Source organism: Hippoglossus stenolepis, chromosome 15, assembly GCF_022539355.2.
Source record: "Hippoglossus stenolepis isolate QCI-W04-F060 chromosome 15, HSTE1.2, whole genome shotgun sequence".
NCBI lineage: Eukaryota > Metazoa > Chordata > Actinopteri > Pleuronectiformes > Pleuronectidae > Hippoglossus > Hippoglossus stenolepis.
This window is the reverse complement of record NC_061497.1, coordinates 5,495,193-5,512,001: the sequence shown is the minus strand read 5'-3', so window position 1 is coordinate 5,512,001 and position 16,809 is coordinate 5,495,193. Positions and strand designations below refer to the sequence as shown.

Here is a 16,809-nt window from a genome sequence, read left to right as displayed (position 1 = left end):
CTCTTCCCCATTCTATATGTAAATAACCATAACTGTCATTTGTTTGTGAAGATCAAATGATGTTGCTGTTAACTAACATCAGTTTACAGATGTGTCAGGTGACTGTGTTTTGTCGGTGTCTATCGGTTTTAGGTTTTGAACGAGTGACAGAGAATCAGAAGAGGCTGAACAAATGAATCTGCGCAGCTATGAAGAAAGATTTTACGCATGTGCACTGAGACGTTTAAAATATACGAAAGATTCATTGTGAATCTGTAGCAGGTTAGAGGACGTTAGCTGAGTAGGAGGTTCTTCATATGTGGCCCAGGATGTATTTGCGCTCACACAGCAAAAATAATGTGGCCACATGCCTCCCAGACCACCTCCCAATGTGGTTTGAAGGATTGGATCTCAGGACACATTCAGGACAGATTTGGTTGTGTTCAGACCTTTACAGAGCTGACCACTTGTTATTGCAACACTCAGGACGGATGCCAATACCAGGTCTGAACAGGGTCAAAGATCATTTAGTCTTAATGTAATTCTAAAGCATGACTCCTGTTCCTCACCTTGTCCCTGGGGGATGATGGGCAGCAGATCGCCGCAGTGCTGCCTGGGAGAGAGGAGGCTGTACTGAACTCCTGAGAGGACTCCGGAGAGACTGGACACAGCTCACTATCAGAGGCTGAGTCATTGGAGGACAGCAGAGCGAGCAAAGCGGAGGAACGCAGACCTACACAGAAAACATAGAAGGGTTAGCCATAAAAGGAAAAAACATAAATAAAAATACAGGTTTGAATAAACAGAGAAACAAAATGACAGATGGATTAACAATGAGGCAAAGGCCTTTAAGAACTTTGTAATCTAAAAAAAACTAAATTACATTGTTGCACACAAGTTGTCAAGTCATCCAATCTGTATGAAACAGTGAGAAAATCAATGGATAAAGGAAATCAAACCTCTCCCAGGGCCAGGATTTTGTTTGAAATGTAGGAAAGTTTGTTTTCTTGCCGAGAGTTAGATGAGAAGATCAGTACCACTCTCGTGTCATTACTGTAAGGTTGCCAGGTGACCAGCCGAAGACACTGCTGCGAGCGTTGGACAAAGTCTGTTTTCTTCTTGTTTGTAGCCTTTAACTTAAACTGAGATGACAGTCTGCTCAGTCTAGCTTCATATTCAGCATAGACACGTGAGGGTGGTGTCTTCTCATCCAACTCTCAACTCTCCGGTTTGGACTTACCTTTGCCCGTCTGCCCCTTCAGCAAACAATCAGTGATGAGTTGGGAGCAGTGCGTCTGCAGGGTCGAGGCCTGGCTCAACGCGTTGCTCTCCAACGACTCCCCACCCGTCTGCTTCTCACTGCTCAGCTCTGATGTGTGCAGGGCCAGAGCGGCGAACAGGAGCCAGGAGTAGTTGTGGATGTAGGGCTGGATCAAGCGGTGGCGGTCACTGATTCGTATGGTCACCATGGGGTACACTGTGATCCGATGGGTGGGCAGATGGCTGGAGATGGAGATTTAAAAAAAATGACTGAGTAAAGAAGTCGAAGGTGAAGCAAAATAAGCGTTTCAACAAGATTAACCATCAAATGTGTCACCTGTCAGGATACTTCTTAGCATTGTAGCACCCAAAGCACAGGTCAAAGTCTTCACACACGTTGCAGTTGATCCTACTGCCCACAATGAGGCCCTGACAATGGTCACAAGCATATTCCATGTTCACCATCTCGTGGTCGTCCTCGTGGCCTTCAGGCTTGGCACCACCTATTTAACAACGCACACACTCACAGTTAGGTTTGCTCCAAAGCTTTAGTCCAACTTACGATTAGTGCCGGTAGTGTGAGTGCATGAGCAGTGTAGTGGAGTGTGTGAGCTCACTGAGGAAGCAGGTCTTGCAGAGGTCCATGTCCATGCACTGCAGACATCTATAGCGGTGCCATGGTGCCATCCTCTCACAGCCGTCACAGGAGATGACAACATTGAGCAGGTCACAGTAGCGTGCAATAAACATATGCATCTGCGGAAAGAAATGATAGAAACGGGTATATTTATTTACACAGTAATACCATCTTAACATATTCATATTTGACTCGAAACGGTCTCATTTACATCGTGTTTTAAGCCTAAATGTCCTCTGATATCTTCCGACGAGGTACGTTTAGGGACCAGCGGACATGCTAACGTCCGTTAGCTACTTCTGGTGAACTTTTTGGGCTTAAAAGACGGTGTAAATGACGCTGTTTCAAGTCGAATATCAATGTCTCGGCGTGCGGACACTTTGATGACACCACACAAGCAGTATGGAGGTATGTTGTATTTTTTCTGTTGTTTTATTATGTCTGAGGCTTTGGTCGCTAATTTCTTCAATTGTATTGGATTCTGCTCTAACACTGTTTACCCCTGAGACTCCTAAAGTGTTTTGTGCGCTCAAACACTTCACCCACCCCTCCATCGGCATAGTGGTGAGTAGATAATGAGTGCATTTTCATTTCTGGGTGAACTATCCCTTTAATGTGTGGGTTTATCTTTCTAAACAGACACAACATTTTAATGTAATGTGTTAGCTTTTCTATTAGGTGACACTAACACGTAAAACTAAGATGGTGAACATTATACGGGCTAGACATCAGCATATGTTTAGCCAGTATAATGTTCACCAGAAACTATTTAACATACTTTTATGTAATCATGCCTTACAGTACGTTTTAAATTTTATTTTAAGGTTATTTTGATTACTTAATGGTTTGACTCCTCGGTATATTGCAGATGTTTTATGCTGGTACTTTCAGATCCTATGGCGAGGGACTTTATATCGTTTCAGGTTCTCTGCTGAAGGCTAAAGGGAACAGAGCTTTTGATATGAGAGCTGAGGCTCTGGAATACCCTGCCTGGAAAAATATGGTGGGTTGTGTCAGTAGCTTCCTTTAAATCAAAGGTTATAATGTAATTTATTGTACTGCATTCCCCTAATTCTAGCGGTGGTCATGCTTAAATTTCTGTCCCAATATTAGTATTGTTTATTCTTCTATGACTGTGGTTTTATTTGTCTTTATTCATTTAAGAGATTTTTCCTTATATTTGTGAAGCACTTTGTTTTGAGAAGTGCTATATAAATAACAATTTTAGCATGTCACGATGTGTGCTAGCATGTAATGAGTCACAGGGGTTCTTTGAGGCATATACTGAAAGAGCTTCTAGCATGGCTGTTTACTCTTGTTATAACCTTGATGACAGATCTAAAACACATCTATTGATATTACATCTTTTTGAAATGGCAGGTTGTCTTTACATGCATTACCTGCAGGCCTACATCTCCTCTATTATGCACAAGGATGCACAGGAAAGACAACAGAGAGTAGAGAAGCACTTGGGGTCAGTTAAACAGTGAGGGCCATTTGTTTTCCTTGGCAGCGCTCAAAAGACATTTCTATTGGTTTTCTAATGATCGTACTTTTATGCACTGGGATGTACAGTACCTTTCTCCTGTCCTCCATGGAGTCTTCCTCATCGATTTTGTCGTACCACTTCTCAAACATTCCGTCCATACACTCATCCATCCACTCCTGGTTCTTCTTGTAGTCTGCAATTTCATCTTCCTCTGTCCACTGACTGAAGATGAGATTGAAACCACAGAAAGTATAAATCGCCTCTGCAATTTCACTGAGACTATTTAACATCTTGTAAAAGGAGGTGAGTGTGATATTACCTGATGGCGATGTCATGAACACTGATGTTCTCCTGGGACATGCTGAGCAGGAGGTCAGGAAGCTTGATGTTCAGGAAGAGAGGTAGGTCGTGCACCTCCCAGTTCATGTCGAGAAGGTGCAACAAGCAGGTCTGCACACATGACAGGGCTGGGAGCAGGGCTCTGGAGAGTAAGGATACAGGTTACACCATGGCCAGCAGATTATGAGTTAGATTAATCAATGCTGCAATCGTTTTGTAATTTCTGTGGATGCAGTTATTAGTGCACATGGTGGGTTGCAAAGATAAGAGCTTACTTCTCGTTGAGGCTGCTGAAGCCTTGTACCGCCTCCACAAGCATGAGCACCAAGAGATGGTAGGAGCGCCTCACCTCCTCTCCAAGCTTCTGCCCACTGTCCGACAGGTGGGAGAAATAACTGAAAAAAGAAAAGGACAATCTTGAGAGATAATACTACTGTACAGTCGATATTGGCCCTATTCAAGCATAAGTCTGATTCACTTTACTCTTTTTAGCATTTCAGAAATGATTTTAGAAGAAACAAAACAGACTCTGCTATATGTTTCACAGGGTCTTTAACATGGCTGTTGAACTGAAAAGACTTGTTATACCAGGTGAAGTCTTTCTGGCAGGCCAGCAGCTCCTGTAGGAACAAGATGCAAGGGGCTTGGAAGAGGTGTGGCTTCCCCAGGGATTGCAAACACTGCTGAACCATCTCCAGGACCTTGCACACACTCAGAGCCTGGGCTTTGTTTAGGGACAGTGTCTGAAGAATGCTACAAGGAGTAAAATTTGATTAATTTACCCGGTATTGAACAAATTATACAAATGCAGAATGTAAGTTAGAAGGCAGAAGATCTGTAACCTTGCAGTTGTGAGAGACTGGTCCCTTATGAAGTTTAGGATGTGTTTGAGTATTGGGTAGCGATCCTTGATGGAAGGGATCATGCGGGGCTCCTCTATAGATCGACAGGACAGGAGGCGTAGGCGTGCCCGACTGAATAGGGGTTTACGGGGAACGGCGGAGGGCGAGGCTGGCTCTCCTGTCTGGGATGAGAGGCTCTCTGATGAGCCTCTGTGGCCTCGTCGACTGTTCCCACCGGAAATTGGGTTTTGAGCTTGAGCACCAGAGGAGTTGCTCTGTCCAACTTTGGCCTCACCACCGTCCTCAGCCCCTGCAGTCTGAGGTACCGGGGAGGAGCTGGGCTGGAAGTCTGCTTCTGAGATCGAACTAGAGCGCAAGAGTGGCGCATTGCCGCCCTCTGCAGCTTTGGCAGAGTCATTGTCCTGGCATGTTACTCCACATGGGGCAAATCTGAACAGCAAGAGGCTCTTCTCAATACACATGTCAGCTGGGGAAACACAAAATAACGGAAGTCAGAAGAATTCTTTTCAGGGGATAACACAGTCGCTCACAAAAAAGAGTGGGATTAGGTTAGTCCTCACCTAATGTCTCCATAGTAAACTCATCAAGAATACTTTCCTTCTCTTCATTAATTTTGCCAACTAGATATCTCTGTTTCATCTCCAGCTGACAGGAAGAAAAGACATTATCAGCACAATATTCCAACCACACAACGATCGTTAAATTCAGCATAATGTACAGAGGTATCAATCCTGTCACTCACCATCCACGTTCTGATGCTGTCGGCTAATGAATACACCTGCACAAAGTCCTCACTTAGACAGGACTTGCTGTCCTGATTAACTACACGTTTGAAGATAAAAAGGGAGAAATCAACTGAGTGAGTCAACCAAGTTAAAAAAAAAGATTCAGCAAGATAACGACAGCAGTAGTGTGACTACTGACTGTAGCCGGGAATTACCGTAGGTCTTCAGGGCACAGTTGAGGGCTGGTGTGTGGTACACCATGGCTGCCCAAATGGCGTTCACAGCTTGGTCCGTCTTTGACCCAGCAGCTATCTCGTTCCTCATCGTCTGTTTTCTGCAGGAGTGCATGAACTTTTTCATCAGCTCCGTTCTATTGTCTGTCAGTTCCTGTGAGGGGTTCCACCGAGCAAAGTCCTCCAGGAAGCTCATTAACTCATCAGAAGACCATGAATTTGTCTACCACACAGAAACAGAGGGGGAGCGCTAGTTACCAGCTACAGTGATTAGGAAATGCAAATAGTGTAATCCTGAGAAAGTTACTTCAAAATTACTGGATGAAGCAGACTTGACTATACCTGATCTGTGGGTGGTGTAATATGATCCGTTTCCCTTGTTTCACACAGTCCGTGACGCAGGATAGGCTTCCATAAAGGAGATGACTGAACATGGGACATTTTCCAAGATGGAAGCTCTTTTACAGTGCGCATCTCTGAGAATAGACAGCAACCCACAATTGTTAATCTTAAACTTCAATCTGTTATCAAGAGTCTGCAAAATGCTTGAGTGATTTACAAAAAGGCTGCACGATATATCGCAAAATGTATCGTCAATGCGTATATATCGACTTGCGCAATATATACGCATCGCAAAGACGGCAAAAACTGCGATAAATGGTGTTCCATGCGCCATTCATTCGCAATGCGTTTTCCGTCAATGAATCATTGTCGGAAGAAGAGAAAAGAAGAGAATAGAGAGAAAACAGAGATTTGCCTCCTCGGACTAAATTCTACTGTCGAAACTTCTAGTGATCATGTCCGTCCCGAGTCAGATTCATCACTATGACAGTTGATTATAAAAAAGAATTGTGTAGCTTATTTATGATCCCAGAACCTGAGGGAAAATTAACACACACTGACTTCGCTGCTCTCTATCGCTCTCTCTCCGTTTGTGTATTTAACTCTCTCTCTCTCTCACATGTGTAAACTCAGACTGGGTAAAAACAACAGACTTTGTAAACTTAGTCAATGTATGTAGAGCTGGAGGAGATGGCAGGGTGTGCTCCGTTTGGTTTGACACGATTGTCAGACAGCCAGGGACTGTTTATGTTTATCTATCGCAATTCATATTGTCCTCGTGATATTAAACAACGTTATCACATATCGCATGTTTTCCTAATATCGTGCAGCCCTAATTTACAGATTTACAGATAAAGATCCAACGTGTTCATTCCGAAACTTTACACAAAGAGACACTTCAGAGCAGGCCTTAGTTTGATAAAGGTTTTGGAAACCATTTTTTACCGTGAGGGGATTTCAGTGCCAGAGTTCTCGATGCAAGACGACCCATCAGACGAGCCACCAGCAGCTGTAAGTCCGACATCCAAGAAATGGTGATGTCTGGCAGTCCCAGCGCTGTCACGCTGAACTTGTATCCCCACTCATTGTTGCTGCTATCAGAGTGGAAGAGGAACTGGAGCTGAGGGCCAGCGTCAAATGTCACTTTCTGAAGGAGCAATGAGAAACAACGGACATGCGTTAAGGAATTAAGAAACAACAGTGTTTCATATGGAGACAAATTAAGAGGTTTCCCATATCCCACCTTTGGCCACTTCTCAGTGCCGACTTTCATATCGTAGCGGACCTTGCCTCCTCTAGAATCTGTGAATTCTAGGTAGTCGTATCTGTGAATATCCGGAATACAGAAGACGGGTTATAATAAATCCTTACAGGGGATTTTAAAAAAAGAAAAGAAACATTTTAACATTTTAAACGAGAGTACCTCTTCTCTGTCTCACAGCGTTCGTCAAACTCCACCTCAAAAGAGGAAGCACCGGGGCAGGCAAAGATGCTGGTCTCATGGCGGCTGTTCTCATAGTTGTGAGGCGACTCCATCTTCCAGTTCCTCAGCACCACTGGCTGCTGGGGCTGGTGCCAGCTCTCTTGATCCACCTGGCGTGCAGTTAATGCTTGTTACACTCAGTGGTGGACAGCAACAGCACATTTCCTCAAGTGCTTTGTAAGTTGATGTATTTCACTTTAGATCTTTCATGTTGTGCTTCTTTATGCGACTGAAATGTTCTACTTTTTACTGCATTTTGTTTATCTTACATTACAGGTTATTTTCAGGATGAAGATATTTCCACAAAACCTATCATGAGTTCTGAAATATATTATGCAAAAAGATTAAACTCCTCAACAGAATAGGAAATAATTCAAATCAGGTCCAATGATTCCACCGACGCCAGTCTACTATTGAAACAAGAATAGATAAGTAATAATTCTATAATATCCAATCCTTAACTAGGTAACTTTATGTGCATTTTGTTAATAACACAATTATTGTACGTGCCATTTTTATTGCAATACTTTTTAAGTGTAAGGGAGTACTGTTATATGCACTGTGCTGTATTGCCACTTTTACTTAAATAAAGGATCTGAGATCTTCTACCACCACTGGTTTAATTACTGTTGCCTTTATTCAAAACCCTCCATGCCTTAAATACTGCACTCTCAACACTCTATACTATATTGGGATGGGAGGCTGTTTACGTGCACTGACGTGTGTGAGTGGACTGACCTTAGAAAATATGTCTCCAGTGTCACTGGATAGACCTTTGAGCAGATCCACCAGAGAGGAGAAGCTCTTCAGCAACACACTGTGAGGGATGTCCAGAGAGCACAGCTCCAGGAGGAAGATCATCTGATGGGAAAAAAGCAAATATTAAATCATATTCACTTGGCAGGGCCAAATGTAAAAGTGTGCATGAGGACATTTTTAAAATCACAAGGTAATATGTTTTACCAGTTGTCTGAAGACTGTGGCTAGAATGGAGCTGCCAAGCTTGTCAGTGATTTGAGCACCAGTGTATTTCTCCATCAGGGATCCAAGAATCGTCTTGATGCTTCCAAGGAACTGATCCACATCTAATGAGAGAACATCCATGGATTGTCCCGTCAAAGTTGAATTTTACCCAACAAATTCTACTAAATATATAGGGAGCTGTGAGAACATTGCTTGTGTCAGCAATGCAACATTGTTACTGTATCTCACATTTTAGTAGGATGTCTCTTGCCAGCTCCATAGCGACAGCTGTGGAAGTTCCTCCTTTGAGCTGCAGGTAGCACCAGGAGAGCAGACTACCCTGCAGTGCCCAGAACAAGGACAACAGCACCGTCCTGCTGGCTCTTCTACTCTCATCCACCATCATAACCTCGCACTGAGAGAAAGAAGTTAGGTTGAACAAGGAGGAACACTAGAAAAGTAGATAAATACATGTGATTTCACTTCAAGACATTAAGAGATAGCAGGCTTTCGGACAGTTGAGATGTGTGTGACTGTAGCAGAGGTCTCACCTCTCTTGTTGCCACCAGCAGCAGCGTCTCCATGACTGACAGTATGGGGCTGATGTCAAAGTCTGAGGGAGCTCCTTTAGGTGGGAGCAGGAGAAGGCCACTTGGATCCTGGTCACTGCGAAGAGAAAACCCAGATGTAACTGATCCATTGTGATCCGAGTGTGTGTGAGAATATGATGATGTGTTTACCTGCACTTACCTGAAGTAATTACAAAGTGATTCAAACGTCACCTTGACGGACTCTGGCTGATCCTCTTCAGTGATATTTTTCTGTAAAACAAGATTTTTTTATGATTTATATCATTATTTGAAATATTTATAAAATTATTTATGTCATTATCACCACCTTTATTAAATGGGGCTGATTGGTCAAGGTCAATAAAAAAGGGCCCCAAATTATTTTTCCCAAGATATCTTCACATATAACAGAGAGACTATCTAAGGCTAATATAGACCAGGAAAGTGAAAAGGAAATTGGTATGTCTTTGTTTGATTAACCAATCATTCATCATCATATGGTATATTTTACAATACAAAGAAAAGTTCAAATTGTCTGCTTCTGTGTATAAACCATGTGCACAGGGTATGCTTCCTCCCCTCCGATGCTTTTCATTGTTTTTGTAAACTCACCATCATGTGGAAGAGTTTGTCTCGTCTGACGTGTTTATCAGGGAAGAAAACAGCGGCTCCATTAAGAATAGACTTGACTGCTTCCTTGTGCAAAGCTTTTTCCACTAATGATTCACCCTCTGGATCATCGACAACTAAAAACACAAACATGAAAAATATTGTCACTACACAGGTTTTCACAAATTCTTAACAATCATGACAAGTTACTACCATCCACTGAATAAACCACTCAACAAACTTTGTTTACACCTCCTAGTTGCATAAGAGCTGATGGGTTCTTACTTTGGCAGAGGTGAGTGTAGAGTTCCCACACAGCCCGAACACTGTCATTCAGTGGCTCTCCACTGCTGGACGTGGATGGACCAGCTGCTGCTGCTGCTGCTGCTGCGGAGGCTCCCTCATCTGGCACTTTGCTCTCCTCTGGGCCCTGGGACTCCACTGGGTTGGGTAGCATGGGAAAACAGTTCTGCATCAACTGCAGCAGCAGAACTCTGCTCTTCAACACCTCCTCACCCTCACTGAGACAAAGACATGAGCTTTAGTATAAGTGAGACCTCAATATGTTTGGATGTCTGCGACTGAGTACTGGGCCTGATCAATCTAAAAGAGAATTTGGAAACACAGCACAAAGACTCACATCTCCCTGAGTTTACTGTAGAAGTTCCAGAAGCGGTTGAGGCTGAGACCACTGAAGTCCAGGAGATACTTCTGCTTGAAGTGAGAGGCGTCCTGCAGAGTAAGATGTGAAAAGAGGGTGTTTGTGCTTGCTCCCCATCTTATTTATTGTTGGGTCATTTTAAAGAGACAAAAAGATGTTGGAAGATTATTCCCATTGGGCTTGCCAGGATGCATTTCAGCAAATTTCTCACAAATATAATATGGTAAAAGCGTATAATGACAATCATACACTAGTATATATATACTGTATATGTATGTTGATTTTTATTGTTCTACATGCTGTGCAACTTTCAAGCAGTGATCAGTAGTTACCATGTCTCGTGTCAGCTGTTGAATGAAGAACAGTGTCTTGTTCAGTAAACACAGTCCAGTGACAGCATCACGGTCGATGCTCTCTCCCTCTGGACTGAGGTCGTCCAGGTCTCCCAGCTTCTCTGCCCCAGGGCACAGGTAGCCACTGAAGCTGATGGACTGCACACCCAGACGCTCAGCCGAGTCCTGCCTGGTGCAGAGGAATTTCACCATCAGGAACTGGAAAGACAAGAAAACAGAGGTTCCTATTGAAGACAGCGTTCTTTGAAACCTGTTTACAAATGTATGCTCTCATTTTTATAAGGAGTTTAGTCATTTTCTAAGACAACGGGGCGCTGTAATTTCTAGCAAACATTATTCTTACTGAAGGACATAATGCATTTGTTGGAGACTATTTTCAGCTGCATATCAGTATACATCTGATGCTGTTTTTAGTGTTTACAACAGTAGAATGATGGTTGTGGGATAAGATCAAAATAATATGCAGTGCCTGTGTTTTTTTGTAATGATGTAACATACTTACTGAGGTGTATTTAATATATTTAACAATGAAGCTCTATGGCAAAGTCATTTACGATGTACAGTATCAAGTTTTGATACGCGGAAAATGTTTACTAGTAGGATCACGTTATTGGTGTTTTTTGTTTTTTATCCTGTGGGATTTGCAGACCAAAACAAAGATAGCAATATTGCTGTCTTATATGATATCTAATATTTACCTCCGCCAAGGAGCTTATATTTTCATCTGCATTTGTTTGGTAGTTTGCAAGATTACGCAAAAATTACTCAACCAATCTCCATGAAATTTTGTGGCGGTGTGGGCATGATCCAAGGAAGAACCCATCTCACATTGTGAGATAATTTTCAATGATTAGAACAATTCATGGATCTTGATACAAAAAAAAAATCTGACATGTTTAGGGCACTGATATAAATGAGTGTCATTCTAGTTTAAAAAGGGACTGCATGACGGGTGATATACAAATCACAAATTTGTAATAATGAGTTTGAAATGTGTGGTCTAAGTAAAATGATATCTTAGTTTTAACTGGATGCAGTGTGTACCTTTGCAACTCGACACTGCTGCAGCTTGATCTCTACGTCGTTCCAGTCCTCCTCGAGCTCAAACCAGCCAATGGGCTCATCCTCAGACTGTGCTGGAATCCTCACACTGCAGGTCAGATGACAGCATGGTGTGTCAGCCATTCACATAAACCACTGAGGCAGACCCCCACACTGCTGAGCGGGGTCCACAACACAGGAAAAAGATGTCCACTTCGTACCAAAGTCTTATTAGATTGGACCATTCTATGTACTTATTTGCCAATTATAGCAGTCTTCTCAAATTACAAGTTATAAGTATTTCAACTTAGAAATTGATAACATATATTAAAACCATAAACTCAGTTACGAATGGATTCTTACTTGTCTTGTACAAAATCTTTGTAGTCCGTGTAGTCCCACTCGTCATACTTTTTGAACCTCTTGAAATGTTTCTCTGCATCGAAAGGGTCTTCGTCTTTGTAGGCAAACACCAAGCCGCATTTTGCACCAATGGCTCCTTTTCGCACCTTTTCGCACAAACCAGAGAGCAAGTGTTATGTACAGTAATCCTCCATCACTGTCACACACTCTGTGAAATCATGGGGAGCCTCACTTTGATCTTCATCTGAGTGACCTGGAAGTTGCTCTGGTCCTCTGTCGACAGGATCACACTGGCTTTCTTCCTGCCGCTCTCTGTGAGAAAGCCTGAGGAGGAACAAACACTCAGTTATAGATGAGAGGGGGTATGTTCATACTGTACTTAAAACTAAAGATTTACGGTTATTGGTCTCAGTTTTACCATCTCCAGTGGAAGTTTCTGTGAGCATGTTCTCTGGTCCTGATTTCTCCTCTTTGCTCTTTACATCACAGGCCTGTAGGTGCAGCTGGAGGGGCTTTCCTGCAATGTATCATAAATCATTATAGCTGCTAGCAGACATGCACTGAACTCCAGATAGTCTCCTGAAATTATCCAGAGAGGCTGTATGTGAGAACACAAATGTATGAGTCAGTTGCTGCGGACGATCTGTAAACAAAAACATGTGATTTCTGCTGCGGAATTTATACGTTATGTCCTGCCTCATGCATGCTGTGCCCCCCTCACTTGAACGCTCTGCAGATTTGTGTGTTATTGTGAACGTGTGTGAGTGGAGAATATCCTGCTGCATTTTTTCACATGTGAAATGCAAATTCCGGAGAAAGTCCAGACCCCATTGTGGGTACATTGTCTGGAGATCATGTCTGTTAACGGCTTATGTAATCTATAACGCCATTCTTCAACATGTTATCATACTTCATACGGGTTATAATTCCATCCCTAAACTGAGAGGCTATGTTAACCTCACTGCAGCTTCGTAACAGAATTAGCAGTTTTTTCGCCTCCATAGTCCACAAATGCATTTCATTCTTGGCAGCGAAGCACTTTCTCTCCCAAGTCGATGGTTTCAATTGTCCTCCTGAGAGTGAGAGTGAGAGTGACAGAGGGAAGGCGGATTCGGTTACGTTACCATTGCGGTAGAGTAGTCGCAGCCTAACGGAGGCCATAGACACGATGAGGGTGGCGGCCCGGTACTCTGTCTCTAAATGTTCGCTGAGGCAGGCCAGGGCCTGGAGGACTTTGGCCACGCTGCCTCTGGCCAGAGCAAAGGCCAGGAGGGTCAGTTCTGCATCAGGACTTACACAGCAGCTACACAGAAGCAAAGAAACAGACATAAGTTAGTTTTGGGGTTTTCATTTATGACACTACTTCAAATTGCCAAAAGAATTTCGGCATGCATGGTCATAAATGTGCCCTCACTTCTGAAAGGAAGGTCTACAGTTTTCAAGCTAACCTTAAGACAATGCTTACATGACCAATTTGTCACTGCACTAATTCTGATTATCCATTGAACAATCCATAACTACTCCTATTCTTTAGGTCCAAGAAATGTGGACTCAAAGACTGGTTCCAATGCACCAGCAGCTCACTCATATTAAATACAGTACGTCAGCATTTGAACCGAATAAGGCACAAACAAGCTATTTTCACTTCAACAACTTGGATTTTTTAAAGTAAACAAACTGAAGATCTCATAGGAAAAAAATGTTTAGTTAGTGAAGGTTTCGTGATTCATCTGAAGTATTTGGGCCACTTAAAGGGAAAAGATCTTGCGATTGTAATGTTAGAGGAGGGCTATCAAAAGATCAGCCTGTTGCCTCTATTAAAATGAGAACGATAGAGCAGCTTGTTTAGTTATACTTTTTGTGCAGGTTTAAAAAATAACAAGATACTCACTAACAAGATCCACACAGACTTGGAGGAATTTGCCTCTTTCGTGGAGGAGAACATGTTTGGTAGTGGTCAACTGTAAGGCTTTTGTTGTTTACTTCTGAGGGCTATTTAAAACTGGTTTTGTAGTTTCACTCTAATTGGTTCCAGACTTTGGATCCAGAAGAAGTGGAACTCTGGCGAGCATCCTTTTTTCTCAGAATATTATGACTTTTAACTCATTTAAGTACAAGTCTAATCGCGTAATATTATGTTTTTATTTTCTCTTTAAATAACGACTTTATTTTTGTAATATTACAAATTATTCTCATAATATTATGACATTTATCTCGAAATCTCACTGTCATAAAATGCATTTCTGCAAACAAATAATTTCAATAATTCATCTTTCATTACTAAATGCAGCTCACAATTACATAAACAACTGATGAGATTATTTCTGTCATGTTGTTGCAGCAATAGTTGATCAAGACCCTGAACACCACTTGAGGATTTACAGTACATTAAGTGGAAAGTGAATGTGTCAATAGATGGTGCCGGAGACAATCAATACTTTGATTTGAATGTGTTATGAGCTCAGTGTGGCAGTGATGGATGAGTATGAGGGTGTAACGCCTGCAGGTCATTACTCAGCTATCCTGAGCAGAAATCCATCCACCTCCTCCAGGATGTTCAAAGAGAAGAACTTGGGGAACTCTGTGGATGACGGCGTGAGGGACAACGGCGGCATGTGCCGTAAAGCTTTTCTAGGAGGAGAATACAAATCAAACCTCAGAACTCAAGCACTGCCCAGAAAAAGAAATTTACACTTTACAATAGAACTGAAGCATCATATTGCTTACTTACAAAGATTGTTACACTATTTTAAATCATACAAATGAAAAAAGAACGAGTAGTGTCTTACTGTGTGCTCTGAAGGACAGTATGAGCCAGTGCAGGGTTGGTCTCCATGGACGCAGTGACCAAGGAGGTGAGGAGAGACAGGTACCAGATGGCCGAAGCGTCGGAAACAGACACCTCTTTGCTCTTGGTAATTTGATAGCCGAGAGTCTTCAAGCCATGAATCCGCGTGTCACATCCATCACTCAGGCACCGCTTAATGTTGATTTGGATGTCTGGGGTTTGGTGATGAGATAATGTGGTTATAGCGGAGTGATGGAATACAATGTGCAAAAATGCCACAGTCACTGCTTCATCTTCCAAGAAGGATGCAAAATAGATGTTGAGATCACTTCTTCTATCAATGAATTTTCATTTTGCTAATTGTAATCTAGGAATTCATTGGCAGCACAAAGCACGTGGCCATTTACAAAACATAAAGCTGTGACTGATTCAGCCTGACGTTTTATATATGTGGCCATGAGCAAAACATTCCACTTATACTAAATTAAAAAAAAAAGGCCCCTTTATAAGAATAGCATTACATAAAAATGAAGAGATATAAAACAAATGGGATAATATATATAATAAAATGAAATAAAATTTCAATTTGGAAATTGCTTGGTGCCTGTGTTGGGAGTGTGTGGTCAGTGACTCAGACATGAGAACTCACAGAGCAGCTGCACAGAAGCAAAAAAAAAAGTTACAGACCAAGTGACCCTCATCTGAAGGAAGCCTCTGCAGCACATTGAAGAATCACATAAACCACTGGCACTTTGTAGCAAATGCAGAGATGGAGAGCAGCTGTGCAGACTTAAGAATTAAAGAATAAGCTAAGGAGAGTTGTGAGAGCAACAGTGAGTTTAATGAGGATACATCTGTGGGAGCACAGAATATGATTATTACAGGCCACTGTTGGAGATTGATCAACATAAGAGAAGGTCTGCAAGTTATGGGTTTCTCAAATTAAGGGTGGTGAACAAACATATGACTGACGTCAATGGGGGAGAGTTTTTGATAGCCTGGATTTGGAGAGATTTAATATGTGGAAAGTTTTAAATTATCTGAGTAAAGGAGGTGTTAGTTAAGACCCTGTTAATCACCTCATCCCACCATTCCTCAGCGAATCTAACCACCATTTCTTGTGCCTATAAGTAGTCTTTATCCTGTTTATAGAATCCAGTGACAAAATCAATGTATAGATGTTTGAAATGGCCACGCTCTGTCACTAGAAAAGAAGAGACAGACGTGAATTCGGACTGAGAATTTAAAGGCCTAAGAAGGGAAACTAGCAAAAGTGTCACTTACAAATAGGTCTTGGAAGGTTTATAAACCTTTTCCTTTACAGAGAGAGAATATGTTTTCTATTAGCGATGGGGAAACAGATGATTTTGATCAACAGGGCCCTCAAGGAAAGATGCTGAGAAGAATTTTAAGTGTCTGCAAATTTGGTTCCATTTAAATCTTTCAGAGTGGAGACAACTATAGGATTACTGGTAAAGCAGGGCTTATTTGGAGAGAGAGGGAGTGACGTAGAAGTAAGAGATTGGCACTTAAATCCTTTGCATCTCGGAAGAAGAGATCTGCTCGCCCTGGGTACCTGCCCTCACCACATGAAATCAGCGACAGCTTGACTAATTGATGTAAAATGGATTTAGTGAGAAACAACAGGATCAGCCTGTAGTTAGATCTAAAAACCACAGGACCGATGTTAAAAATCATTGCGGAATTCGTCACCATCATTTAAACCTCTGCAATTTTTCCTCGGTTCCTGGTCACAGCTACATCTGATTCCAACTTGATGTTAAGTTTACTCAGTCACATCCAGCTGTCGCCTTTAGTCGAGTCTCTCTAGCTTCTAATAAGCAGGCCTATTGGCTTTACAGATGATACTTTAAGAGCTAGTCGGATGGCAGCTTGCACATGGATTCAAAAGTTAGGTATTTATCCACTCAACTACCTATGAACCACATGCTGCTCCTCTGTAGCTGACATCATGCTCAGCCTTCACTAGAGGGGAGCTAATGAGGAAGAACATTTCTCTACAAGCATCAGTGAAGGAACACACAAGCCCAAGATTAAAACACACACACACACACACACACACACACACACACACACACACACACACACACA

General features: G+C 42.2%; 1 protein-coding gene across 2 annotated transcripts in view; it reads right to left on the bottom strand.

Annotated features, from left to right (window-relative positions):
* zzef1 (zinc finger, ZZ-type with EF hand domain 1) overlaps positions 1 to 16,809 on the bottom strand; it is a 35,880-nt gene that overhangs the window by 16,709 nt on the left and 2,362 nt on the right. For both annotated transcript variants that reach the window (XM_035178236.2, XM_035178237.2), the window contains exons 6-37: positions 14,699 to 14,909; positions 14,424 to 14,540; positions 13,034 to 13,212; positions 12,328 to 12,426; positions 12,142 to 12,233; positions 11,910 to 12,055; positions 11,550 to 11,655; positions 10,485 to 10,703; positions 10,132 to 10,223; positions 9,777 to 10,012; positions 9,495 to 9,628; positions 9,064 to 9,134; positions 8,865 to 8,979; positions 8,563 to 8,728; positions 8,314 to 8,435; positions 8,089 to 8,211; positions 7,291 to 7,460; positions 7,111 to 7,192; positions 6,813 to 7,014; positions 5,868 to 6,001; positions 5,508 to 5,748; positions 5,310 to 5,389; positions 5,128 to 5,212; positions 4,547 to 5,033; positions 4,293 to 4,457; positions 3,980 to 4,099; positions 3,685 to 3,846; positions 3,455 to 3,587; positions 1,857 to 1,995; positions 1,577 to 1,742; positions 1,220 to 1,482; positions 549 to 712 (exon numbers count right to left, since the gene is read on the bottom strand). In XM_035178236.2, coding sequence (XP_035034127.2) covers positions 549 to 712; positions 1,220 to 1,482; positions 1,577 to 1,742; positions 1,857 to 1,995; positions 3,455 to 3,587; positions 3,685 to 3,846; positions 3,980 to 4,099; positions 4,293 to 4,457; positions 4,547 to 5,033; positions 5,128 to 5,212; positions 5,310 to 5,389; positions 5,508 to 5,748; positions 5,868 to 6,001; positions 6,813 to 7,014; positions 7,111 to 7,192; positions 7,291 to 7,460; positions 8,089 to 8,211; positions 8,314 to 8,435; positions 8,563 to 8,728; positions 8,865 to 8,979; positions 9,064 to 9,134; positions 9,495 to 9,628; positions 9,777 to 10,012; positions 10,132 to 10,223; positions 10,485 to 10,703; positions 11,550 to 11,655; positions 11,910 to 12,055; positions 12,142 to 12,233; positions 12,328 to 12,426; positions 13,034 to 13,212; positions 14,424 to 14,540; positions 14,699 to 14,909 — 5,021 coding nt within the window. The remainder of the gene's footprint in view (positions 1 to 548; positions 713 to 1,219; positions 1,483 to 1,576; positions 1,743 to 1,856; positions 1,996 to 3,454; positions 3,588 to 3,684; positions 3,847 to 3,979; positions 4,100 to 4,292; positions 4,458 to 4,546; positions 5,034 to 5,127; positions 5,213 to 5,309; positions 5,390 to 5,507; positions 5,749 to 5,867; positions 6,002 to 6,812; positions 7,015 to 7,110; positions 7,193 to 7,290; positions 7,461 to 8,088; positions 8,212 to 8,313; positions 8,436 to 8,562; positions 8,729 to 8,864; positions 8,980 to 9,063; positions 9,135 to 9,494; positions 9,629 to 9,776; positions 10,013 to 10,131; positions 10,224 to 10,484; positions 10,704 to 11,549; positions 11,656 to 11,909; positions 12,056 to 12,141; positions 12,234 to 12,327; positions 12,427 to 13,033; positions 13,213 to 14,423; positions 14,541 to 14,698; positions 14,910 to 16,809) is intronic.